The 27,600-nt window shown below is 53.8% G+C and overlaps 1 protein-coding gene across 1 annotated transcript in view; it reads left to right on the top strand.

The window, feature by feature from the left end:
- Window positions 1–4,404: 4,404 nt before the first annotated feature.
- LOC144676224 (basal cell adhesion molecule-like) overlaps window positions 4,405–27,600 on the top strand; it is a 37,445-nt gene continuing 14,249 nt past the window's right edge. The window contains exons 1-8 of the mRNA XM_078536713.1: window positions 4,405–4,585; window positions 5,492–5,616; window positions 7,433–7,589; window positions 9,543–9,658; window positions 12,465–12,606; window positions 14,294–14,421; window positions 19,847–19,982; window positions 26,501–26,536. Of these exons, the coding sequence (XP_078392839.1) occupies window positions 4,405–4,585; window positions 5,492–5,616; window positions 7,433–7,589; window positions 9,543–9,658; window positions 12,465–12,606; window positions 14,294–14,421; window positions 19,847–19,982; window positions 26,501–26,536 (1,021 nt within the window). The remainder of the gene's footprint in view (window positions 4,586–5,491; window positions 5,617–7,432; window positions 7,590–9,542; window positions 9,659–12,464; window positions 12,607–14,293; window positions 14,422–19,846; window positions 19,983–26,500; window positions 26,537–27,600) is intronic.

Here is a 27,600-nt window from a genome sequence, read left to right on the forward strand (position 1 = left end):
TCTTTCTCTCTCTCTCTCTGTCTCTATCCCTCTGTCTCTCTCTCTCTCTCTCCCTCTCTCTCTCTGTCTCTATCCCTCTGTCTCTCTCTCTCTCTCTCCCTCTCTCTCTGTCCCTCTCTCTCTCTGTCTCTCTCTCTGTCTCTCTCTCTCTCTATCTCTCTGTGGCTCTCTCTCTCTGTCTCTCTGTGGCTCTCTCTCTCTGTCTCTCTCCCTCTCTCTTTCTGTCTCTATCTCTCTCTGTCTCTATCTCTCTCTCTGTCACTCTCTTTCTCTCTCTCTCACTTTGTCTCTATCCCTCTGTCTCTCTCTCTCTGTGTCTCTCGCTCTGTGTCTCTCTCTCTCTCTCTGTCTCTCTCTCTCTCTCTGTGTCTCTCTGTCTCTCTCTTTCTCTGTCTCTCTCTCTCTCTGCCTCTCTCTCTGTCTGTCTCTCTCTCTGACTGTCTCTATCCCTCTCTCTCTCTCTCTCTTGAGGTTCCATGGTTGCGATAGGTGTTGAGTGGTTGGGGGATCTTACAGCTGACTCCCATTGCCCCGCCAGCTCTCCGCACAATCCGGCAGTGATTCAGTTGGTTAATTAGCCGAGTGATAATGGAAGGGGCTCTCGCAGCTGCTTCTCAGCGGGACCCCGTCATGCTTCACAGCACACAGGGATTCAGCTCAGTACAGAGGGAGCTCCGACTGACAAAGCCCATCAGCTTCCTCCCGACTTCCATCTCACCACTTCCCTCTCACTGGCTCCCATTCCCCTGGATATCTCCAACCCCCCCCATCTCTCTCTCTCTCACCCCGTCTCCCGTCTCTCTCCCCGTCTCCCGTCTCTCGCCCCGTCTCCCGTCTCTCTCCCCCGTCTCCCGTCTCTCGCCCCGTCTCCCGTCTCTCTTCCCCCAGCCCCCGTCTGTCGCCCCCGTCTCTCACCCCGTCTCCTGTCTCTCGCCCCCATCTCTCGCCCCGTCTCCCGTCTCTCGCCGCCGTCTCCCGTCTCTCGCCGCCGTCTCCCATCTCTCGCCGCCGTCTCCCGTCTCTCGCCCCGTCTCCCGTCTCTCGCCCCATCTCCCATCTCTCACCCCGTCTCCCGTCTCTCGCCCCCGGCTCTCACCCCTCTCCCGTCTCTCACCCCGTCTCCCGTCTCTCACCCTGTCTCCCGTCTCTCTACCCCGTCTCTCACCCTGTCTCCCGTCTCTCACCCTGTCTCCCGTCTCTCTACCCCATCTCTCACCCCGTCTCCCATCTCTCTACCCCGTCTCTCACCCCGTCTCTCACCCCCGGCTCTCATCCCGTCTCCCATCTCTCGCCCCATCTCCCATCTCTCTTCCCCCAGCCCCCGTCTCTCGCCGCCATCTCCCGTCTCTCGCCCCATCTCCCGTCTCTCACCCCGTCTCCTGTCTCTCGCCCCCGTCTCTCACCCCGTCTCCCGTCTCTCGCCCCCGTCTCCCGTCTCTCGTCCCGTCTCCCGCATCTTGCCCCCGCCTCTCGCCCCCATCTCTCGCCCCCGTCTCCTGTCTCTCGCCCTCCCCGCCACTCGCCCCCTCCTCCCCCTCTCCTCCCCCTCTCCTCCCTCTCTCTTTCTTCGCTGTCTGTCTCTCCCCCCACTTTGCCATCCTCTTTCTCCCCTTCCCCTCCCCCTGCCCTCTCCCTCCCCTCTCCCCCCCTCTCCCTGCCCTCTCTCTCCCTCCCCTCCCTCCCCTCTGCCCCCCTCTCCCCCTCTCCCTGCTCTGGGTCAGAAGGTTGTGAGCTCGAACTCCATTCCAGAGACTGGAGCCCTTTACTCCAGGCCGACACTCCCAGTGTCAGTGCTGAGATTGAAATAAACCCTTTCACCTCTCAGTGCGTTAGGGCCACGGAAATACTTTTCAAATTCACTGCTGTAATGCAGAAAATAACACAGCAAGATCCCACAAACAGCAGTGTGATAATGACACAGATCACCTGCACTTCAATGGCTTTGATGAATATTGGTCCCAGGACACTGGGTAGAACCCCCCACCCGCCATGTTCTTCTTCAAATAGTGGCTGTGGGATCTTTTGCATTCACCTCAGTACTGACCCTCCGACAGTGCAGCGCTCCCTCAGTACTGACCCTCCGACAGTGCAGCTCTCCCTCAGTACTGACCCTCCGACAGTGCAGCTCTCCCTCAGTACTGACCCTCTGACAGTGCAGCACTCCCTCAGCACTGACCCTCTTACAGTGCAGCACTCCCTCAGTACTGACCCTCCGACAGTGCAGCACTCCCTCAGCACTGACCCTCCGACAGTGCAGCACTCCCTCAGTACTGACCCTCTGACAGTGCAGCCCTCCCTCAGTACTGACCCTCTGACAGTGCAGCACTCCCTCAGTACTGACCCTCCGACAGTGCAGCACTCCCTCAGTACTGACCCTACGACAGTGCAGCGCGCCCTCAGTACTGACCCTCTGACAGTGCAGCGCTCCCTCAGTACTGACCCGCTGACAGTGCAGCACTCCCTCAGTACTGAACCTCTGACAGTGCAGCGCTCCCTCAGTACTGACTCTCCGACAGTGCAGCACTGCCTCAGTACTGACCCGCTGACAGTGCAGCACTCCCTCAGTACTGACCCTCTGACAGTGCAGCACTCCCTCAGTACTGACCCTCCGACAGTGCAGCACTCCCTCAGTACTGACCCTCTGACAGTGCAGCACTCCCTCAGTACTGACCCTCCGACAGTGCAGCACTCCCTCAGTACTGACCCTCTGACAGTGCAGCACTCCCTCAGCACTGACCCTCTTACAGTGCAGCACTCCCTCAGTACTGACCCTCCGACAGTGCAGCACTCCCTCAGCACTGACCCTCTGACAGTGCAGCACTCCCTCTGTACTGACCCTCCGACAGTGCAGCACTCCCTCAGTACTGACCCTCTGACAGTGCAGCACTCCCTCTGTACTGACCCTCCGACAGTGCAGCACTCCCTCAGTACTGACCCTCTGACAGTGCAGCGCTCCCTCAGTACTGACCCGCTGACAGTGCAGCGCTCCCTCAGTACTGACTCTCCGACAGTGCAGCGCTCCCTCAGTACTGACTCTCCGACAATGCAGCACTGCCTCAGTACTGACCCTCTGACAGTGCAGCACTCCCTCAATACTGACCCTCTGACAGTGCAGCGCTCCCTCAGTACTGACCCTCTGACAGTGCAGCACTCCCTCAGTACTGACTCTCTGACAGTGCAGCATTCCCTCAGTACTGACTCTCCGACAGTGCAGCACTCCCTCAGTACTGACCCTCCGACAGTGCAGCACTCCCTCAGTACTGACTCTCTGACAGTGCAACACTCCCTCAGTACTGACCCTCCGATGGTGCAGCACTCCCTCAGTACTGACCCTTTGACAGTTCAGCACTCCCTCAGTACTGACCCTCCGATGGTGCAGCGCTCCCTCAGTACTGATGGGGGAGTGTTTAGGGGGATGGGGGAGTGTTTAGGGGGATGGAGAGTGTTTAGGGGGATGGAGAGTGTTTAGGGGGATGGGGGAGTGTATAAGGGGATGGGGGAGTGTTTAGGGGGATGGGGGAGTGTTTAAGTGGATGGGGGAGTGTTTAGGGGATGGGGAGTGTTTAAGTGGATGGGGGAGTGTTTAGGGGGTTGGGGGAGTGTTTAGGGGGATGGGGGAGTGTTTAAGGGGATGGGGGAGTGTTTAAGGGGATGGGGGAGTGTTTAAGGGGATGGGGGAGTGTTTAAGGGGATGGGGGAGTGTTTAAGGGGATGGGGGAGTGTTTAGGGGGATGGGGGAGTGTATAAGGGGATGGGGGAGTGTTTAGGGGGATGGGGGAGTATTTAGGGGGATGGGGAGTGTTTAAGTGGATGGGGGAGTGTATAAGGGGATGGGGGAGTGTTTAAGTGGATGGGGGAGTGTTTAAGGGGATGGGGGAGTGTTTAAGGGGATGGGGAGTGTTTATGGGGATGGGGGAGTGTATAAGGGGATGGGGGAGTGTTTAAGGGGATGGGGGAGTGTTTAAGGGGATGGGGGAGTGTTTAAGGGGATGGGGGAGTGTTTAAGGGGATGGGGGAGTGTTTAGGGGGATGGGGGAGTGTTTAGGGGGATGGGGGAGTGTTTAGGGGGATGGGGGAGTGTTTAAGTGGATGGGGAGTGTTTAGGGGGATGGGGAGTGTTTAGGGGGATGGGGAGTGTTTAGGGGGATGGGGAGTGTGGCGTTGGCACCGATACAGGACAGTCACTTATGAATGGAATGGGGAAATCAGGAGAAACATTCTTTCCCCAGACCGTGCGGAGGATGTGGGAGTGTCGGCCATGGGGGGTCTTTGAGGTGAATCGTGCCGATGGATTTAAGGGGAGAAGCTGGACAAACTCGTGAGGGAGGGAGGAATAGAGGAGATGGTGATGGGGTGAGATGAAGAGCAGTTTCTTACCACCCCCTCCCCTCTCTGCGTTTAGAAATGTACATGATTCCCCGCGTTGTAAAGGAAGCCAGCGGACTCTACACGGTGACCAACAAACTCTACCTCAGGCTGTCCAAGGCTGATAAGGACTCGCGCTATCACTGCCAGGTTCACTATCAGATGATGAACAATAGGAAACACACCCTGGACTCCGAGGCCTTCCAGATCTCCCTCTTCTGTGAGTCCTGTCGCACTTTCCGGGGCGCTGCTGGGGGGGGCGGTGGGGGGGGGGGGGGGGGGCTTCACGATGGGGGGGTTTGGGTGTGGGGTGAGGGGGGTGTGGGGTGGGTTTGATCTGCTGGAGTGGGGGGGTTGGGATTGGCAGGTGAAGGGGGGATGGGTTTGGTGGGGGGGTGGGGGGTGGGTTTGGCGGAGGGGGTGTGGTGGGGGGTGGTGGGGGTTTGGGGTGGGGGTGGTGGGTTTGGTGGGGGGGTGGAGGGCGTGTGTGGTGTGTGGGGGGTGGTGGGGGGTTGGGGGGTGGGTTTGGTAGGGTGGGTGGAGGGGGTGTGTGGGGGGTGGGTTAGGGGTGGGGGGTGGTGGGGGTGTGTGGGGGCTGGTGGCGGGTTGGGGGGTGGGGGGTTGGAGGGGGTGTGGTGGGGGTGGGTTAGGGGTGGGGGGTGGTGGGGGGTTGGGGTGGGGGGGTGTGGGGGGTGGGTGGTGGTGGGGGAGTGAGGAGTGGGTTTGGTTGGGGGTGGGTGGGTGGTGGGTGGGGAGAGTCCAGAACTGGGGACCCAGGAGCTGAACATTGGATCCAGGGCCGTTCAGGGGTTGATGTCAGGAAACGTTTCTTCACACAGGGGAATTGGAAATCGGGATCTCTCTGCCCCTCCCATCCCCAAAAACTGTGGATTCTGGGGCTCGGTTGGAAATTTCGGGACTGAGGTGAACAGGTTTTTATTGGGTAAAGTGGGGTCCGAGGGATTTGACGATGAGTTGGGTAAATGGGGCTGAGATTTGGGAGCGGCGGGGGTTGGGATGGCGCTGGGGGGAGGGGATTGCTGCGCGGAGAGGGTTGAGTTCCGATCGGCATTCTGGCAGCACTGACCCTCACTTCCCTGTCCCCCCCCCCCGCTCTCCCTCTCAGACCACACAGAGGTCGTGACCTTTAACCTTATGTCGGCCGCCATGATCAAGGAAGGTGATGATGTCACGCTCCAGTGCACAGCGGATGGCTTTCCTCAGCCTGACTACACCTTCTATAAGCTTGAGGTGAGTGACAGGGGAGGGGATGGTGGAGGCGCTGGTTGCTGGTTTGGTGGGCGGGGTGGGGGGGGTGCGGGGGGTGGGTGGTGGTGGTGGGGAGGGGCCGGACAGTGGGTGGGAAGGGCAACAGAGCTGGGAAGGTCAGGAGATTGGGACCGATGGGAAGGGGTCAGGGGGGATCGAGGGGTATACCAGAGCGCGGGCGGCGGATGAGGGGGAGATCTGAAGGGTGCGGAGAGTGAGGGCGAGGGGGCTGGAGTATGAGGGCGAAGGGAGTGCGCAGAGTGGAGGGGCAGATTTTGAGAGTGAAAGGTTTCCTCAAACGGGGCGAGGAAGTTGGGCGCAAGGGTGAGGGTTTGGCAGTGTTACGGTGAGGGGTTGGCAGTGTTACGGTGAGGGGTTGGCAGTGTTACGGTGAGGGGTTGGCAGGGTTACGGTGAGGGGTTGACAGTGTTACGGTGAGGGGTTGGCAGTGTTACGGTGAGGGTTTGGCAGTGTTACGGTGAGGGTTTGGCAGTGTTACGGTGAGGGTTTGGCAGTGTTACGGTGAGGGTTTGGCGGTGTTACGGTGAAGGTTTGGCGGTGTTACTGTGAGGGTTTGGCAGTGTTACGGTGAGGGGTTGGCAGTGTTACGGTGAGGGGTTGGCAGTGTTACGGTGAGGGTTTTGCGGTGTTACGGTGATGGTTTGGCGGTGTTATGGTGAAGGTTTGGCGGTGTTACGGTGAGGGTTTGGCGGTGTTACGGTGAGGGTTTGGCAGTATTACGGTGAAGGTTTGGCGGTGTTACGGTGAGGGTTTGGCGGTGTAACGGTGAGGGTTTGGCAGTGTAACGGTGAGGGTTTGGCGGTGTTACGGTGAGCGGTTGGCGGTGTTACGGTGGGGGGTTTGGCGGTGTTATGGTGAGGGTTTGGCGGTGTTACGGTGAGCGGTTGGCGGTGTTACGGTGAGGGGTTTAGCGTTGTTACGGTGAGGGGTTTAGCGTTATTACGGTGAGCAGTTGGTGGTGTTACGGTGAGGGTTTGGCGGTGTTACGGTGAGGGGTTGGCGGTGTTAGGGTGAGGGATTGGCAGGGTTACGGTGAGGGGTTGGCAGTGTTACGGTGAGGGGTTGGCGGTGTTACGGTGAGGGTTTGGCGGTGTTACGGTGAGGGGTTGGCGGTGTTACGGTGAGGGTTTGGCAGTGTTACGGTGAGGGGTTGGCGGCGTTACGGTGAGGGTTTGGCGGTGTTACGGTGAGGGTTTGGCAGTGTTACGGTGAGGGGTTGGCGGTGTTACGGTGAGGGTTTGGCAGTGTTACGGTGAGGGGTTGGCGGTGTTACGGTGAGGGTTTGGCGGTGTTACGGTGAGGGGTTGGCAGGGTTACGGTGAGGGGTTGGCAGTGTTACGGTGAGGGGTTGGCAGGGTTACGGTGAGGGTTTGGCGGTGTTACGGTGAGCGGTTGGCGGTGTTACGGTGAGGGTTTGGCGGTGTTACGGTGAGGGGTTGGCAGGGTTACGGTGAGGGTTTGGCAGTGTTACGGTGAGGGTTTGTCAGTGTTACGGTAAGGGTTTGGCGGTGTTACAGTGAGGGTTTTGCGGTGTTACGGTGAGGGGTTGGCAGGGTTACGGTGAGGGTTTGGCAGTGTTACGGTAAGGGTTTGGCGGTGTTACAGTGAGGGTTTTGCGGTGTTACGGTGAGGGGTTGGCAGGGTTACGGTGAGGGGTTTGACAATGTTATGGTGAAGGTGCTGTGGTTTATTTGATCGAATCTTTCATTATGGATCACTGTGTGATTCCGTTGGGAATTCTTTTGTTGGCTGATGATGAGGTTAATCTTCCCCTCAGGATGGTGAGGAAGTAGACCTTCGCACAAACAAGGATGGGATCCTGCGCTTGAAGAACATAACCAAGCAGCAAAGTGGAAAATACCAGTGTGAGGCTCTGGACTTTGATGCTCCCTCTGAGGTGGAATTGAAAAAGGAGCTCAGCATTGAAGTGAATTGTAAGATACATTCTGTTCCCTTGCAAACCTACAAGACAATTTTCACCTCTCTCGGTCTGTCCAGACTGAATTAGGTGGAAATTTGCCTCACTCTGGCTGATGTTGTTCTCTGCCTATATATATCCCCTATTGATAGGATGTACATAAAACCCCAGTGAACCAACATATCCTAGTTCAAATCCGTCCCCACCCTAATTGCCTCCCTATCTCTGTAACCTCCTCCAGCCCCTACAACCCTCCCTATCTCTGTAACCTCCTCCAGCCCCTACAATCTTCCCTATCTCTGTAACCTCCTCCAGCCCCGACAACCCTCCCTATCTCTGTAACCTCCTCCAGCCCCTACACCCCTCCCTATCTCTGTAACCTCCTCCAGCCCCTACAACCCTCCCTATCTCAGTAACCTCCTTCAGTCCCTACAACCCTCCCTATCTCAGTAACCTCCTCCAGCCCCTACAACCCTCCTTATCTCTGTTCCCTCCTCCAGCCCCTACATCCCTCCCTATCTCTGTAATCTCCTCCAGCCCCTACAACCCTCCCTATCCCTGTAACCTCCTCCAGCCCCTGTAACACTCTCTACCCTTGTAACCTCCTCCAGCCCCTACAACACTCCCTATCCCTGTAACCTCCTCCAGCCCCTACAACCCTCCCTATCTCTGTAACCTCCTCCAACCCCTCCAATTCTCCCTATCTCTGTAACTTCTTCCAGCCCCTACAACCCTCTCTATCTCTGTAACCTCCTCCAGCCCCTACAACTCTCCCTATCCCTGTAACCTCCTCCAGCCCCTGCAACACTCCCTATCCCTGTAACCTCCTCCAGCCCCTACAACCCTTCCTAACTCTGTAACCTCATCCAGCCCTACAACCCTCCGAGATCTCTGCGCTCCTCCAATTCCGGCTTCTTGACTATCCCCCGATTCCCATCGCTCCGCCATTGGCGGCCGGGCCTTCAGCTGCCTGGGGGGCCCTAAGCTCTGGAATTCCCTCCCTAAACCTCTCCACCTCTCTCCCTCTCTCTCTCTCACTCTCCTCCTTTAAGACGCTCCTTAAAACGGACCTCTTAGACCAAGATTTTGGCCACCTAATGTCTCCTCATGTGGCTCAGGGTCAAATTTTGTTTACGAATTCGTCCCTGTGGGGAGCACCTTGGGTCATTTTAACCATGTCAACGGTGCGATAAAAATGCAAGGAGGGAAGAACTGGCTGGGGAGACAGCTGGGCGAGTTCCTCTCCACATGTAGAGTTGTTGGCTCCTGATGTAGGAAGAGAGGATAAGTGGCAATAGGGCCTGGGTTCAGCATACCTCTGAAATCCCAAGATCAGACCTTACGTTGGGGATGGAGGGATGCTCGGTGTAGGCCCTGCTTCCTGCCTTGGGCCTAGCAACAAGTAGAGCCTCACTCAACAGGAGTCTTTCAGCGAATAAAAACCCAAGAGATAAATAAAATCATGTGGGCGGAGTGGGGTGGGGGGGTGGTGGGTTTGCAGGGGGGCGGTGGGGGGCATTGGATATGAGTGAAAATTGTGAGGACAAGAGCCAAGCATCACCTGATTGGGTGACGGAGAGTTTGCTGGCCTTCCAATTGGACGCAGAGATGGCCTGGAATTGCCAAGATGGTGTCCAATGACGGGAGAGTTGGGTGGGGCAGTCGGGGGGTCATGTGATGACACCTCTAGGAGTGCATCCAATCAGAGCCGGTGACCCCGAGCATTGTGGGAAGGTTGCATGGTGACACTTGATGCCAGTTTGGCGGGGGGCCTGGAGAAGGCCGCAGGCCCTGATGTCCACACCCTTAGATACAGAAAACCATGAGATGGCAGGCATCTAGCGTCAGGGTGTGGTCAGGCCTTCCCGTACTGAGAGGGTGGGTCGGGCAGACGTGGAGGAAGCCGTAGGTTTGTCTGTCGGGTCGCACCTGACCACGTTAATCTCGCTCTTTCCTCCTGTCCGAGCAGATCTGGACCCTCTGGTGCTCAACCGCAAGGGGCCAATCACTGTGCATCGGGGGGAAGACGTGCAAGTTTCCTGCATCACACAAGGGTCTGCGACCCCCAAGATCATGTGGAGAAAGGTCTGTAAACCGCTGCGAAAATCATTGCTTTGTTTTTGCGAGAAACCGTGGCCAACCGTTGACCTGGAGCCAATGGCGCCAGCGCTTGTCGCACTCGGTTTAAGAGACCAAACTGTGTTTTTGAATAAAAAATCCCAGGCTCGAGTTTAGCTGGTGCGGTTTCACTGCAAACAGTTAACAACATAAGACATAGGAGCAGAAATTAGGCCATTCGGCCCATTGAGTCTGCTCCGCCATTCGATCATGGCTGATAAGTTTCTCAACCCCATCATCCTGCCTACTCCCCGTAACCTTTGGTTAGTTAATTGATTAAGAGCCATTTACCAAGACCTCGAGGTAAGCACGTGGGGGCGGGGACAGGGCAGTAAAATGCGGCAATCCATTCGTGTTCCGTTGGCTTTGGCAGGACTGTAAAATCCCGCCGGTGTAAAATTCCACCCCGCGGTATTTGGGAGGCGGAGTCTTCTGCGCCTGGCTCTCACTGGGGGCCTCTTGGTCACCTGACCACCGATGTCACAGTTCCATCGCCGATATCACCGTGGTCTCGTTAACATATCCGTTAAGCCATTAACCCACGGGCTTTAAACGAAAACAGAAAATGCCGGTAAGACTCTGGCAGTGTCCGTGGAGAGAGGAACAGAGTTCACAGTTCAAACCCATGTGACTCTTCTTCCGAGCTCAAGGGAAGTGGGAATGTGATGGATTTTTGCACTGTTAAAGAGGAGGGGGTTGGGTGGGTGGTGGAGCAGGCGGAGCAGGATAGGAGATCAGGGACAGGTGGGAGCTCAGGAGAGTTTGACAAAGATGTCACGGGCACGAGACAAAGGGAGTGTTGACGGTGATGTTAAAGACTGAAGAAAGTACTGATAGCGGCATAAAGGAAAGATAGCAGAATGTGTTACTGGAAGAACAAGGGCAAGCGACCTGAGCAAGAACAACAGAGAAACAAGTGACAGGTGGCCCTCTTGGGGAAGCGGGGGGATCGGTGGGGGAAAAGGATTCAAAAAATGAACAAAAAAAAAATGAAAGAATAATTTTTTTTAAAATGGGTTAAAAAAGGGGGTCACCACCAAACACATCTTCCCCTCAGCCCCCCAATCAGCATTCTGTTGGGACCATTCTCTCAGAGACACAGAATCTCACAGTGCAGAAGAGGCCTTTCGGCCCATCGAGTCTGCGCCGACACGTGAGAAAGACCTGACCTACCTACCGAGTCGCCCTGGTCCACTCTTCCATCACTCCCAACTCCTCATCTCCTTCCCATGCAATTGCAGAAGGTCCAGCACCTGCCCCTTTACCTCCTCCCCCACCTCCTCACCGTCCAAGGGCCCAAACACTCCTTTCAAGTGAAGCAGCATTTCACTTGCACTTCCCTCAATTTAGTCTACTGCATTCGCTGCTCCCAATGCGGTTTCCTCTACATTGGAGAGACCAAACGCAGACTGGGTAACCGCTTTGCAGAACACCTTCAGTCTGTCCGCAAGCATGACCCAGACCTCCCAGTCGCTTGCCATTTCAACACTCCACCCTGCTCTCATGCCCACATGTCCGTCCTTGGCCTGCTGCAATGTTCCAGTGAAGCTCAACGCAAACTGGAGGAACAGCACCTCATCTTCCGACTAGGCACTTTACAGCCTTCCGGACTGAATATTGAGTTCAACAGCTTCAGACCATGATCTCTCTTCTCCATCCTGACCCTCCTCTGTCACAATCTCTAGGCTTCACTGGCAAGGCTGGCATTTGTTCCCCATCTCTAACTGCCCCTGGCCTGCTTGCAATGCTGATGCCTGAGCGATTGCAGGTTCCTGTATCTGGGTTTGACACAAGACAGTGGCTTCCTCGGCCGAATCAGAGGGCAGTTAAGAGTGGGTCTGGAGTCACATGTGGGCCAGACCGGGTAAGGAGGGCAGATTTCCTTCCCTCGAGGGACATCGGTGAACCAGATGGGGTTTTTAACCACAATCCAGTCATGTTCACGCTCACCATTACTGAGGTGAGCTCGTTATTTTAAAAATCATTCACGGGATGTGGGCGTCGCTGGCTGGGCCCAGCATTTATTGTCCATCCCTAATTGCCCCTTGAGAAGGTGGGGGTGAGCTGCCTTCTTGAGCCGCTACAGTCCATGTGGTGTAGGTACACCCACAGTGCTGTTAGGGAGGGAGTTCCAGGATTTTGACCCAGCGAAAGTGAAGGAACGGCCGATATATTTCCAAGTCAGGATGGTGAGTGGCTTGGAGGGGAACTTCCAGGTGGTGGTGTTCCCATCTATCTGCTGCCCTTGTCCTTCTAGATGGTAGCGGTCGTAGGTTTGGAAGGTGCTGTCTAAGGAGCCTTGGTGAGTTGCTGCAGTGCATCTTGTAGATGGTACACACACTGCTGCTACTGTGCGTCGGTGGTGGAGGGAGTGAATGTTTGTGAATGGGGTGCCAATCAAGCGGGGCTGCTTTGTCCTGGACGGTGTTGAACTTCTTGAGTGTTATGGGAGCTGCACTCATCCAGGCAAGTGGGGAGTATTCCATCACACTCCTGACTTGTGCCTTGTAGATGGTGGACAGGCTTTGGGGAGTCAGGAGGTGAGTTACTCATCGCAGGATTCCCAGCCTCACCTCTCCTGACTTTAGTTGATCAAATGAGTTGAAATTCCCCCGGTTGCCGCGGTGAGATTCGACCCCACCTCTCCAGGCCTCTGGATTCGCTGGTCCAGTAACATCCCCACACTCCTATGCCCCCGCCAGTAACAGCTGCGAAGCCTCTTGCCTGCCCAGCGTTTGCACTGACTGAGGTACCCCATTCGCTTTTCTCACAGGGCGAGGAGCAACTCTCCCATTCCGGGACCCTCAAGTTGGAGAAGGTGAGCTACAAGTCCAGTGGGACATACGTGTGTGAGGCCAGTGTTCCCTCCATCCGTGGCCTCATGAAAACCCAAAACCTGGAGGTGCTGGTCGAAGGTAAGACAGAATTCAAAGCCCCACACGTGCGCACACCTGAAATGGAGGAAACACCTCAAAAAATATCGGCTTACACCAGCAAACCGTTTCAACACAGTTAACAATGCGCATTTATATAGCACCGTTAACATAATAAAACATCCCAAAGTGCTTCACAGGAGCGGTTCTCAAACGCAATTTGACCCCGAGACATTTAAGGGGCTGTTAGGGACAGGGTGACCAAAAGCTCGGTCAAAGAGGCCAGTCCAAAGCAACGTCTTAAAGGAGGGGGGAGAGAGATAGAGAGGCGGAGAGGTTTAGGGAGGGAATTCCAGAGCTCAGGGTCCCCCAGGCAGCTGAAGGCACGGCCGCCAATGGTGGAGCGATGGGAATCGGGGGATGGGCAAGAGGCCGGAATTGGAGAGATCTCGGAGGGTTGTAGGGGCTGGAGGAGGTTGCAGAGATATGGATGGTTGTAGGGGCTGGAGAAGGTTACAGAGATAGGGAGGGTTGTAGGGGCTGGAGGAGGTTACAGAGATAGGGATGGTTGTAGGGGCTGGAGGAGGTTACAGAGATAGGGAGTGTTGTAGGGGCTGGAGGAGGTTACAGGGATAGGGAGGGTTGTAGGGGCTGGAGGAGGTTACAGAGATAGGGAGTGTTGTAGGGGCTGGAGGAGGTTACAGAGATAGGGAGGGTTGTAGGGGCTGGAGGAGTTGACAGAGATAGGGAGGGTTGTAGGAGCTGGAGGAGGTTACAGAGATAGGGAGGGTTGTAGGGGCTGGAGGAGGTGACAGAGATAGGGAGGGTTGTAGGGGCTGGAGGAGGTTACAGAGATCAGGAGTGGACGCAGAGGCTGTGGAGAGATTTAAACAACTTAGGTCCATCTGACGTATTGTGTCCCATTCGGGACACCAGAGCTCCGGAGGAGGTGAAGGGCTTTGGAGAAAGTACAGAAGAGATTTACTGGAAGGGTTGGAGGGATGAGATTATTACAGTTCCTCGGAGGTAAAGGAGAGGCTGGGGTAGTTCTCCATCGAGCAGAGAGCAGATTCGATGGAGGTGTTTAAAGCCACGAAGGGTTTGGATCGAGTCATTGGGGAGGAGTAGTTTCCAGCGGCTGAGGGACCGACAATCGGAGGAGCGCAGGTTCCCGGGGATTGGCCAGAGGACCGGGGGCGGCACGAGGCCGAACGTTTTGAACACGGTGAACCGGTTCGGGTTAGGAACGCGCGGCCTGAGCGGGTGGAGGATAGATGTTCGGCTGGAGCCTTCTGAGGGGAATTGGATGGGATCCTGAAGGGAAAAACGTTCCAGTGATGTGGGGAAAGAACGGGGATTGATGAGCCAGCACAGCCTGGATGGGCTGATTGGCCTCCTTTTGGTGCTGTTCCCTGATTCTTTGAGTCTTTGGAACGCACAAGGCCGAGGGTTACAAAATGGAGGCGTTGGCGGACTGGGAGCCATGGCGGGGGGTGGGGTGAACGGGACTTGGCACGAGTTTGGGTGCAGAGTTTTAGGATGGCCTGAAATTTACAGAGGGCGGGGCAATGCACGACCGGCCAGGCGGGTGTTGGAATAGCCGGGTCTGGAGGGACAAACGGCGCCGATGTGGGGGTGGGTTTTGGCCTGCCGGGTGGGATGAGGCACAGACAAATTGCTGACCCCGGGTGATTCTACCAATTGTGCTTCCTTCTCTTTGCTCACCCAGGGAAACCATCTCTGCACAACAACCCCCCCGAGGTGATTGTGCAGAAGGAAGGAGAGAGTGTCACCCTGACCTGCACGGCCTCCGGACACCCGAAACCCAAGATCATGTGGAGCGTGGAGATGCAGCAAGTACGTGTAACACATTCCCTTTAAAGCGAAGGCCGGGATTGAACAAGCTCGAGGGGCTGAATGGCCTCCTTGTGTTCCTGAATCATGATCCCGTTCGCAGCGGAGGCTCTAAAGAGTTGAGGGAGTTACGTTTCAGTCCGGGACTATTCACCCAGTGGAGCATGAGTCCTTCCTCTGGTGTTAGTTACTGCTAAACCTTTCTAAGCCTCTGGCTAGGCCTCAGGTGGAGGATAGTGTCCACTTCTGGGGCCCAGGACTTTAGGAGGGAGACTGAGGCCTTGGGGAGGGGGTGGGGGGAGATTTACCATAACGGTCCTAGGGATGAGGGGCTTCAGTTCATGTGGAGAGAGGAGAGACAGCGGGATTGTTCTCCTCGGAGCAGAGAAGGTTAAGGGGGAGTTGAACTGAGGCGTTCAAAACCATGAGGGGTTTGGATAGAGTCAATAAGGAGAAACTGTTTCCAGCGGCAGGAGGGTCGGTAACCAGAGGGACACAGATTGAAGAGAATCGGGAAAAGAACCAGAGGGGGAGATGAGGAGAATTATTTTTTGACACAGCGAGTTGTTGTGATCTGGAAGGCGCTGCCTGAAAGGGCGGTGGAAGCAGATTCAATAGGAACTTTCCAAAGAGGAGAATTGGAGAAATACTTGAAGGGAGGGAAATTTGCAGGGCTGTGGGGTTAAGAGCAGGGGGGAAGAGTGGATCGATCGTTCAAAGAGCCAGCACAATGCTGTTGGGCCGAATGGCCTCCTTGTGTGCTGAAAGGGTTGATAATTCGATATGGATGAATATCAGTCACCCCATTAATGACTGAACTGAGTCCTTGTGCAAGAATGGGCAGCACACCTGGGATTGAGAGTTTGAGAGGCGTTCCTGGTTTGGGGAGTGGATTCCCTCAAACTGTCCCTCTCCTCTCTCTCTGGTTGCTGAGGCAAGCTCCCTGTTGGTGGTTTCACCCACTTTGCCACAGGCCCGAGTCCTATGCTGAACTTCCAGGTCAAAGGTCTCGGTTCAACCTAGGCTGATGGGTGAAGCTACCTGAATTGTTCTGGTTCTGAGGTGCACTCGGACATGGCTGTCACAAACCCAACAGCACCATTCTAAATCACTGTTCACTTTACATCTAACCTGTACCTGCCCAGGGAGTGTTTGATGGGGACAGTGTAGAGGGAGCTTTACTCTGTATCTAACCCCGTGCTGCACCTGTCCTGGGAGCGTTTGATGGGGACAGTGTAGAGGGAGCTTTACTCTGTATCTAACCCCGTGCTGTACCTGTCCTGAGAGTGTTTGATGGGGACAGTGTAGAGGAAGCTTTACCCTGTATCTAACCCCGTGCTATACCTGTCCTGGGAGTGTTTGATGGGGACAGTGTAGAGGGAGCTTTACTCTGTATCTTACCCTGTGCTGTACCTGTCCTGGGAGTGTTTGATGGGGACAGTGTAGAGGGAGCTTTACTCTGTATCTAACCCCGTGCTGTACCTGCCCTGGGAGTGTTTGATGGGGACAGTATAGAGGGAGCTTTACTCTGTATCTAACCCCGTGCTGTACCTGCCCTGGGAGTGTTAGATGGGGACAGTATAGAGGGAGCTTTAAAACAAAAACAGAATTACCTGGAAAAACTCAGCAGGTCTGGCAGCATCGGTGGAGAAGAAAAGAGTTGACGTTTCGAGTCCTCATGACCCTTCGGCAGAACTGAGTGAAGTTAGGAGAGGGGTGAAATATAAGCTGGTTTAAGGTTGGGGGGGGTTGGGGTGGTGGGGGTGGGGGAGAGAAGTTGAGGGTGCGGTGGTTGTGGGGACAAGAAAGCAGTGATAGGAGCAGATAATCAAAAGTTGTCACAGACAAAAGGAACAAAGAGGTGTTGAAGATGGTGATATTATCTAAGAGAATGTGCTTATTAAGAATGGATAGCAGGACAAACAAGGTTCAGCTCTATTGGGGGTGGGGTGGAAAGGCTGACAGGGCATAAAAGGTATAGATTTAAAAATAATGGAAATAGGTGGGAAAAGAAAAATCTATATAAATTATTGGAAAAAACAAAAGGGAGGGGGAAGAAACGGAAATGGGGGTGGGGATTGGGGAGGGAGTTTAAGATCTAAAGTTGTTGAATTCAATATTCAGCCCGGAACATTATTTTTAAATCTATAACTGTAATACCCTGTCAGTCTTTCCACCCCACCCCCACTAGAGCTGTACCTTGAGTATCCTGCCATTCTTTCTTAATTAGCACATTTTCTTAGATAATATCACCACCTTCAACACCTCTTTGTTCCTTTTGTCTGTGACATCTTTTGATTTTCTGCTCCTATCACTGCTTGCTTGTCCCAACAACCACCCCACCCTCAACTTCTCTCCCCCGCCAACCCCAACCTTAAACCAGCTTATATTTCACCCCTCTCCGAACTTCACTCAGTTCTGCCGAAGGGTCATGAGGACTCGAAATGTCAACTCTTTTCTTCTCCGCCGATGCTGCCAGACCTGCTGAGTTTTTCCAGGTAATTCTGTTTTTGTTTTGGATTTCCAGCATCCGCAGTAGTTTTTTGTTTTTATTAGAGGGAGCTTTACTCTGTATCTAACCCCATGCTGTACCTGTCCTGGGAGTGTTTAATGGGGACAGTGTAGAGGGAGCTTTACTCTGTATCTAACCCCGTGCTGTACCTGTCCTGGGAGTGTTTAATGGGGACAGTGTAGAGGGAGCTTTACTCTGTATCTAACCCCGTGCTGTACCTGTCCTGGGAGTGTTTGATGGGGACAGTGTAGAGGGAGCTTTACTCTGTATCTAACCCCGTGCTGTGCCTGTCCTGGGAGTGTTTGATGGGGACAGTGTAGAGGGAGCTTTACTCTGTATCTAACCCCGTGCTGTACCTGTCGTGGGAGTGTTTGATGGGGACAGTGTAGAGGGAGCTTTACTCTGTATCTAACCCCGTGCTGTACCTGTCCTGGGAGTGTTTGATGGGGACAGTGTAGAGGGAGCTTTACTCTGTATCTAACCCCGTGCTGTACCTGTCGTGGGAGTGTTTGATGGGGACAGTGTAGAGGGAGCTTTACTCTGTATCTAACCCCGTGCTGTACCTGTCCTGGAAGTGTTTGATGGGGACAGTGTAGAGGGAGATTTACTCTGTATCTAACCCCGTGCTGTACCTGTCCTGGGAGTGTTTGATGGGGACAGTGTAGAGGGAGATTTACTCTGTATCTAACCCCGTGCTGTACCTGTCCTGGGAGTGTTTGATGGGGACAGTGTAGAGGGAGCTTTACTCTGTATCTAACCCCGTGCTGTACCTGTCCTGGGAGTGTTTGAGCTGATCAGCTGGGAGAGGTAGTCTTTCCCTTCGATCTCGCTGACAGTCCTGCAGCTGAGTCACAATTCTGGAGCTGCTGTAAACAGAACAGAGCCCCCCACCCCTCAACTCCGTGATTTTGCGAATTGCCTGCAAGTCCCTCGGGGTCTTGCTAATTGCAGTTCACTCCTGCGGGATTTTAGCAGCATTTGCCTCAGGATGGGCTCATTTGCTGCCATCAATCAGAGCTGGACATGCTTGCTTTAGCTTTCCCCATTACATTAACCCTGGCCAAATGCGATGTAGCCAAGGGCTTCCTTACTGATGATACAACGCTCCACTCCCACAGATCCTTTCTCCGACCCTCCCCACCCACCCCCCACCACCCCCAACCCCCGGCCAATTCGGGTGGAACTGTGTTCAGTCCTGGGCCCCTACACCTCAGGGAGGAGAGATCAGCCTTGGAGGGCGGCGCAACGCAGATTGAACAGGATGATCCCGGGGCAGAAAGGGTTAAACGACGAGGACACATTTGCACAGGCCAGAGCCTGCACCCCCTCGACAATCGAGGACGAAAGGGGTGATCTAATTGAGGGGCGTGAGATGATTCAAGGATTTGATCGGGTCGACGGAGAGAAACTATTTCCTCTGGTGCAGGGGGTAGTCCAGAGCAAGGGTGGGGGGCAGGGCCTTAAAACTTGAGCCAGGCCGTTCAGGGGGGGATGTCAGGAAGCACTCCCTCACACAGAGGGGAGCGGGAGTGTGGAACTCTCTCCCCGCACCCACCCCCGCCCACCCCAACAAAGAAGCGATGGACAAAGGCAAAATGGAAGCTATGGAGGCCGGGAAGGGCCAACTTAAAATGTCAAAACTGAGGTTTGGTTGGTTTTTGTTGGGGAAGGGGGATTAAGGGCTAAGGAACCAAGGTGGGTCAGATGGTGTCAAGATACAGGTCTATGAACGTACAAAATAGGAGCAGAAGTAGGCCATTCGGCCCCTCGGGCCTGCTCCACTGTTCATGAAGATCCTGGCTGATCCGTTTGTCTTTCGAGTCATGGAGCAGGCTCGAAGGGCTGAATGGCCTCCGCCTGATTCTGTGAATATTGGATGGCCCAAAGGCCTCTGGCGATGTGTAACTGTGCAAAATGGTTGAGTGGCAAGGGTATCGCGTGGGAGGGGTTACAGAGAGGTGTGTGCGTGGGTGAGTGTGTGCATGTGTATGTGTGTGTGTGCATGTGTGTGTGTCCGCCTGTGTGTGTTTGCGCGTGTGTGTATGTGTGCGTGTGTGTGCACGTGTGTCAGCCTGTGTGTCTGCCTGTGTATGTGTGTGTGTGTGTGTGTGTGTGTGCACGTGTGTCTGCCTGTGAATGTGTGCGTGTGTGTGCACGTGTGTCAGCCTGTGTGTCTGCCTGTGTATGTGTGTGTGTGTGTGTGTGTGCACGTGTGTCTGCCTGTGAATGTGTGCATGTGTGTCCGCATGTGTGTGTGCACGTGTGTCTGCCTGTGTGTCTGCCTGTGTTTGTGCGTGCATGTGTCCGCGTGTGTGTGTGCTTGTGTGTCCGCATGCGTGTGTGTGTGTGTGTATGTGTGTATCAGGCCATTATGAGCTACAATCCCTCTCCTTTCTCTCTCTCACCACCCTCCCCCCCCACCAACACACTCTAACAGGCTTCAAAAGGAAAGAGGCCACTGGTTGATCCCCACCACTCCAGTCCTGACCAGCAGTGCCTCTGCTGGTGCACTGGGGTGAGGCTTTTCCTGAATGTTGCCTGAGGCTTGGGTGCCCAGTGGTTGCCAAGGGGAGTCTCACCTGGAATATCACTGGTGATTGTGCCTTCGCGGGAGCAGCCCAGGTTTCCCACTCCAGGTGGAGACCTCCCATCGGAAGGCATGTGCCTGTGGAGCAAGGACAAGTCGGGGTGTTGATGCATTCCTCGGTTGACCAGCCTGCAGTCTTGGACTTGCCAGGGCTGAATGAGGGACGAGTGGATGTGGGTACTGTCACGCGGAGAGGACGAGTTGGGAGCGGGTCCTGTCGCGTGTCCAGTGACTCATCTCTGATACCAAATGACCAATCCAGCTGTCACACGACTGCTCCCTCCCAGACGATCATGTGACCAATTCGCCTCGTGTTTTTTTCTCCACAGCTGCTGACTCCCTCCGACAATGCTGTGACCAGTAAAGTGTCACTCCCAGTCACCTCCGAGATGGTTCAAAGTGGAGTCATGTGCAACGCCACCAACAAGTACGGCTCGGCCCAGAGGAGCTTCCAGTTGGCCATCGGTTAGTCCGGGCATTGTCGCTCCCTCCGCTCGCTGGGGTGGCAGGGTTTCATTGGCGCCATCCAGCCGTTGTGGGCACAGCCATTGCCCATGCCTTCACCGCTGCCCCTCACTCAAAGGGAGGGGGGGTGGGGTCTAATGGAGGGGCAGCGCTGACAGGCACGTGCGATGCCTCCTGTTGTCGAGTGGCCATCCCCTGGTGACACCACCTTGAGGCATGGATTTGGAATGGCCTATCTCGGAATGGGAATGTATGGGACGACGGCACTGCACCCCCAGCATCAGTCAACCTCCACATAGAGCAGAAAAGGGGAGGTGGGGGGAAACAGTTACTGAGATTATTCATTGATTGAAGGAGCTCTTTAAAGTGGACCTCTCGATCCTGTCTCCCTGGCCACTCAGCCAACCCTGAATGAGCTGGAACATTTGCTCAGGCGATTGTCGAGCGAGAAAGTGTCGAATAAGCATCGTTCGACCCCCTTTTAGGGGCTGAACAAACCTCCAGAACCATCCCTCGAGTTCCCAGTCATGAAAGACATTCTCCGAGACAGTGGCTCTGAGCAGATATACAAGGGTGTGAAAGTACTTACCATACTCAAGCAACCCACGTGGGCGAAACTCAGAACATCATGTTTAACATTACGTGTGATTCTGTGATTAGAGGGCACTTGCTGGACAATCTCCAAGAATTACACTAACGTCCAATCTAAGGTTATCAGTTGGGCTCGGACTGTAGCCCACTTATGCTTGCTAAAAGACACCTATATTCATGTGCAGGGACCTGTCCTCTGCATCCAAAAGGAACGTGTCCAGGCATCACACCTGCTTTCAATAAATAAAAAAACCCTGGGGTGGGAGGCAAGAGGTCCCTTGTGCATTCCCCATGGCAACACCTCAACCAATCAAAGTCGACTTGCCGACCAATCAGCACTTTTTTTTCTCGTGCAGTAATAAATCGTTGCTCCCTTTGAAATTTTGCATTCTTGCATGTGTCACGATGAGTGCAGGGTGAATGATTTTGACAGCGTGTCTCTTATCTCGGTAACGACAATTGCCTTGGCCTCCCTCGGAGTTTGGTTCCTTGGTTCAAATTGGAAATGTCGTGGAGGGGGGAGAGGGGGGAAGGCTGTGCGACCAGGTGGGGCGGTCAGCGGGAGTGCAGGACCTGGCATGACGAGACTTCCCGGATTGCGCCTGCCCACAGTTGGCGACTCTATGCCGCGCGCCAAGGTGCAGACTCTTGCTGCAATGTTGCCCACTGTTAACCGCTCCCCACCCCCCCACCGCCCCCCACAGTAACCTTTCAGCGTGGGATGGGTGGGTGGGTGGGTATCAGATCCGAGATTCAGTCCCTGCTCTCCTAGGGGCAAGAGACTCGTGAGATATCATATACCCTCTTGAGTTGACGTCTCCCTCAGGTCTGGCATTGGTTGCCCGTTCCTCCTCGCCCCTTCAGAAGGTGGCGGTGAGGTGAGAGTGACTGCCCTTGATATCATGGCAGCATTTGACCGAGTGCGGTACCAAGGAGCCCTGGCAAAACTGGAGTCAATGACAATCGGGAGGGAAAGCTCTCCGCTGGTTGGAGCCATACCTAGCACAAAGGTCGTGGTTGTTGGAGGCCCAATCACCTCAGTCCTGGGATGTCGCCGCAAGGGTTCCTCAGAGTCGTATCCGAGGCCCAACCATCTTCAGCTGCTTCATCCATGACCTTCCCTCCATCATAAGGTCAGAACAACCTGGGAATGTAGGACTTAGGAGCAGCGGTAGGCCATTCGGCCCTTCGAGGCTGCCCCCCCCAACCATTCGAAAAGACCATGGCCGATCTGGTTGTGGTCTCAGCTCCGCCTCCCTGTCTGCCCTCCCGTAACCCTTGACCCCCACGTCAATCAAAAATCTCTCTAACTCAGTCTTGAATATATTCAATGGCTCGGCCTCCACTGCTCTCTGGGGAAGAGAATTCCACAGACTAATGACCCCCTGAGATTAAAAAAAAATCTCTTCATCTCCATCTTAAAGGGAAGGCACCTTATTTTTGACCTATGCCCCCCAAGTTCTAGCCTCCTCCATAAGAGGAAACATCCTCCCGATATCCACTCTATCAAATCCCCTCAGGATCTTATATGTTTCAGTAAGATCACCTCTCATTCTTCTAAACTCCAGTGGGGATAGACTCAACCTGTTCAACATAAGATCCCAAGAATGAGTTGAGTGAACTTTCTCCAATTGCATCTAATGAAATATTACCTTTTTTTCAAATAAGGAGACCAAAACTGTCTGCAGTCCTCCTGATGTGATCTCACCAGGGCCCTGTATATCTGCAGTAAAACTTCCCTACATTTATATTCCATTCCTCTTGCAATAAACACTCCATGTGCCTTCCTAATCACTTGCTGCAGCTGCATACTAACTTTCTGTGATTCATGTACCAGGACACCCAGATCCCTCGGTACACCCCTGAGTCCTGCAGTCTCTTGCCGTTTAAATAGTGCACTACTTTTCTATTCTTCCTGCCAAAGTGGACAAGTTCACTTTTTCCCACGCTTACGCTCCATCTGCCAACTTTTTGCCCACTCCTTTAACCTGCCCGTATCCCTTTGCAGACTCTCCACCTCCTCTTGACAACTTACTTTCCTACCTATCTTGGTGTCACTGGCAAATTTGGCAACCATCCATTTGGTCCCTTCATCCAAGCCGTTGATACAGGGTGCAAATAGTTGGTGCCCTAGCACTGATCTCTGTGACACTCCACTCGTTACATCCGCCAGTCCAAAAATGGCCCATTTATGCCTACTCTCTGCTTCCTGTTAGCTAACCAATCCTCCACCCATGCCAATACGTTACTCCCGACACCATGTACACCATCTTGTGTAGTAACCCTTGGTGTGACACCTTATTGAATGCCATTTGGAAATCCAAGGATTGCCGAGGAGGCGTTGGTATCGTCACTAGACCAGTGATCCAGAGACCCAGGGTAAAACTTTGGGGTCCTGGGTTTGAATTTCACCAGAGCAGATAGTGAATTCAGCAAAAAATATACCTGGAATTAAAAGGCCTAATGATGACCATGAAACCATTGCCGATTGTTGTTAAAAAAAAAAACCCATCTGGTTCACTAACGTCCTTTAGGGAAGGAAATCTGCCAAAGTTACCTGATCTGGCCTACATGTGACTCCGGGTCCCGGCAATGTGGCTGATCCTTAAAAAATTAGGGGTGGGCAATAAATGCTGGCCTAGACAGTGCCGCCCACATCCCATGAATGAAAAAATAAGTACACCACATCCACAGGTTCCCCTTTAATCCACCTTGTTTATTATTGCTTCCTTAAAAAAACACTAATAAATTAGTTGAACACAATTTCCCCTTCACAAAGCCATGTCATCTCTGCCTGGTCACATTACGATTTTTTAAGTGACCCCAGCTACAACCTCCTTAATAATGGATTCTAGCACCTTCTCTACGACAGTCGTTATGCCAACTGGCTTATAGTTCCCTGTTTTCTGCCTTCCTCCTTTCTTGAATGAAGGTGTTACATTTGCTATTTTCCAATCCACTTGGACCCTTCCAGAATCGAAGGAATTTTGGGAGATTATAACCAATGCCTCTACTATCTCCGCAGCCACTTCTTTTCTGACTTTAATATGGGGGCCAACCTGGTCCTGGGGACTTGTCAGCCTTTAGGTTTAATAGTTTTCCCAGTACTTTGTCCCTGGTGGTGGCGATTGTTTTAAGTTCCTCCTTTTTGCTGCTTGATTTTGAAGTATCTTTGGGAAGTTTTCTAAATCTTGCATAGTGAAGACAGGCACAAAGGAGTGGGGGTGTTCGCTGATGATTGCACAATGTTCAGCACCATTAGCGACTCCTCAGATACTGAAGCAGTCCATGTCCAAATGCAGCAAGACCTGGACAATATCCAGGCTGGGGTTGATTGGTGGCGAGTGACACTCATGTCATGAAAGTGCCAGGCAATGACCATCTCCAACAGGAATCTAGCCATCTTCCCTTGATATTCAATGGCATTACCATCACTGAATCCCCCCACTATCAACCTCCTGGGGGTCACCATTGACCAGAAACTGAACTGGACCAGCCATAGAAATACTGTGGCTACAAGAGCAGGTCAGAGGCTGGGAATCTGCAGAGAGTAACTCACCTCCTGACTCCCCATTTAAGAATGTTTAGATGAGCACTTGAAATTCTACAGCATACAGGGCTATGGGCCAAGTGCTGGAAAATGGGATTAGAATAGATAGGTGCTTGATGACCAGCACAGACACGATGGGCCGAAGGGCCTGTTCCTGTGCTGTATAACTCTATGACTCTATGACTTTGACTCTAAGTCAGGAGTGTGATGGAATACTCCCCACTTGCCTGGATGAGTGCAGCTCCCACAACACTCAAGAAGCTCGACACCGTCCAGGACAAAGCAGTCCCGCTTGATTGGCACCACATCCACAAACATTCACTCCCTCCACCACCGACGCACAGTAGCAGCAGTGTGTGTACCATCTACAAGATGCACTGCAGGAACTCACCAAGCCTCCTTAGACAGCACCTTCCAAACCCACGACCATTACCATCTAGAAGGACAAGGGCAGCAGACACATGGGGAACACCACCCCCTGGAAGTTCCCCTCCAAGCCACTCACCACCCCGACTTGGAAATATATCGGCCGTTCCTTCACTGTCGCTGGGTCAAAATCCTGGAACTCCCTCCCTAACAGCGCTGTGGGTGTACCTACACCACACGGGACTGCAGCCGCTCATGAAGGCAGCTCACCCCCACCTTCTCAAGGGGCAATTAAGGATGGGCAATAAATGCTGTTCATGCCATGGACACTGGCATCGCGTGAATGAATTAAAAAGCGGGTCCCGTGTGGCCTAGGTAACACCCACAGTGGGTGTAAGGGAGCTCCTCAGAGCTTTGCTCCTTCTGAGTGTCTCGCTGCACTAGTTCAGAGTCCAGCACAGTAGGGCAAACGGGGACTGGAGATTGGATGGGGCCCAGACTAGATCAGGATGTCCACTTTCTTTCCCAAGAGTTGCGAGCGTGAAATAACACGGCCTACGGCCAGAATCTGCCAGTTTCGCAGCCGCTTACGCCCAAGACCAGCTGTATATTTTGGCGCTTAGTAAAAGTAAGATTCTCCGGAGTGCCCCAGCCGGGATTTAAACTCACCTTCACTCTGGGATCGTCGCCCGGTAGCAGGGAACTTGGACATTGCTGGAAAGCGAGGCGGCGTTGCCAAAGTCGATCATCTCGCGCTCCGCGAGGGACAAATGCAGGAATGTCAAATTTCAGAGCTTTACCGCAGTTTGCACTAGAGGAGAAAAGGCAGCTGATTGGTTAGCAAGTCAACTTCTTTTGGCCCGGGGCTCCGCTGGGGGGGGAGGGGTTTGTCTTGGCCGCAGTCATTGGGCCAGTAATCCAGAAGCCCAGGCTAATGCCCCGAGGGTCGTGGGCTCAAATCCCCACCACGGCAGCTGGTAGAATTTAAATTCCCGTCAATAAAACAGGGTTAACCTCGTTGTAACGGTGACCAGGAAACCACTGCCGATTACTGTTAAAAAAAAAAACCCCATCTGGTTCACTAATCCCCTTTTAGGGAAGGAAATCTGCTGTCCTTACCTGAGTCTGGCCTACACGGGACTCCAGACCCACAGCCATGTGGGTCGAACCCTGCCCTCTGGGATGGGCCAGCCAGCCACTCAGTTCAGGGGCAGTTAGGGACGGGCATCAAATGGCGTCCATATCCCATGGAAGAATTGTAAAAAAAAACAGTTGCGGAGAAAGCAAAGGGATAGTATGGTCTTCCCAAGCTCCCGGGTAGTTCAGAAAAGGCGCAAGGCCGGAACATGTCCCTTTTGTTCGCAGCGCTCTGGTCACTTTGCGTGAATGTATGGGGGCCGAACGTCCCAGCGATTGGCTGATCAAATCAAAGAGCACCTTCCTTTGGTGGTTTGCAATGGCCAAGGGTACAGACCGTACTCAGCCAGCCTCTGCTTGCAAAGCCCGAAACAAAATTGTCCACTGTTGGATTTGATTCCACTATTGGGCAGCACTTGCTGAACAATCCTGAGTGCGCTAATAACTACACTAACAACCCATTTAAGATAATCGGTCGAGCTTGTAATGTGGCTCATTTATACGTGCTCAAAGTACACTCGTATGCAGGCACCCCGCTCCCGGCTAAACAAAAGGGGCATTTTTTTTTAATTGTCCCGGGAGCTTGGGGAGCCGAAAGCTTCCCATTGGCTGAGGTGTTGCCGTGGAAAAAGCTGTGAGAGTCGGCTTCCCAACCAATCAGCACCCTTTTCTCCTCCAGTATATATTGTTGTGATCGTTTGAAATTTGGCATTTTTGCATTTGTCCCGATGGGTGCAAGATGATAAAACTTCGGCAAACACGTCTCCCTCTTTCCAGCAACATCCTCTTGAGCTTATTAGTCTTGACTATCTAAAATTTATCCTCCTCCTGTTGGAATATTAAAGATTGCTCCCTTTCTGATTGTTTTTTTCAGTTCCAACCACCACGGCACCACCGATGACATCAGGAGGTGAGTACACTGGATTAAACATCTGGCTGCTGGCTCCACCCTGCCTGTCCCCGGTAATGTGTGGCACTCGCTTTCTAACCAAAAATGGTGCCACCTTCACTAAGCTGTTCTGGTCGTCCGTGCCCAAGGCCGGGGGGTGATAGCAGATTTTGAACAGCACAACTGGTTGGTCCATAATGTGGGCACCGATCTCTGCCACACTCCATGGGGCATCCCTCCGACAGTCCGGCCCTGGTGACGCCCTCCCGCTCACCAGCTCGCACCAGCTCCCGAAACCCGCCTCCAAGATTGACTCTTCCACCCACACGTTGCCCATTTATCATGTCTGGAGTGCAGGCTCTTGGACTGAGGAGGGCATCACAGCTGGCCTGATGACCACCCTTGCACCCGCCAATCCTCCAAACACCCCCACTCCCATTGACTGCCAGGAGAGGTAACTGGGAGTGGGGGGGGCCACAAACCCGCTCCCGTTGCCGCCGCAGACCAGAGAGGTTTGACAGCAGTGCAGAGTCACAATCTCCCTCTTTCAGCAGCACAACACCACCACCCAGGGAAATTACGTCAGGATTAGTTAACAATTGCTCGCCTTTCCAGAGGCTTCCACATCCCATGAATGTATAAATAATCAAATTTCATGGGAAGCTCGTTATCATTACCTGATGGGCTTAATGACAACAGTGTAGAGGGAGCTTTACTCTGTATCTAACCCCGTGCTGTACCTGTCCTGGGAGTGTTTGATGGGGACAGTGTAGAGGGAGCTTTACTCTATCTAACCCCGTGCTGTACCTGTCCTGGGAGTGTTTGATGGGGACAGTGTAGAGGGAGCTTTACTCTGTATCTAACCCCGTGCTGTACCTGTCCTGGGAGTGTTTGATTTTAATGATGCTGGCTCCCTATCCCTACCCCCAGTTGTTACCTATATTATCCCACAAAAAATAACCCGTGTAAAGTGGTTCTGTAATACTCGGGGCTGTTAACTCTGTCTCGGTTCCTGCCGCGTGAGCGTCCAGCAGAGCTTGTCATGTCTGTTGCCGAGAGTCCTGAGCTTGGCACAGATCGACACC

This window comes from Cetorhinus maximus, unplaced genomic scaffold, assembly GCF_964194155.1.
Source record: "Cetorhinus maximus unplaced genomic scaffold, sCetMax3.hap1.1 HAP1_SCAFFOLD_1438, whole genome shotgun sequence".
Lineage (NCBI taxonomy): Eukaryota > Metazoa > Chordata > Chondrichthyes > Lamniformes > Cetorhinidae > Cetorhinus > Cetorhinus maximus.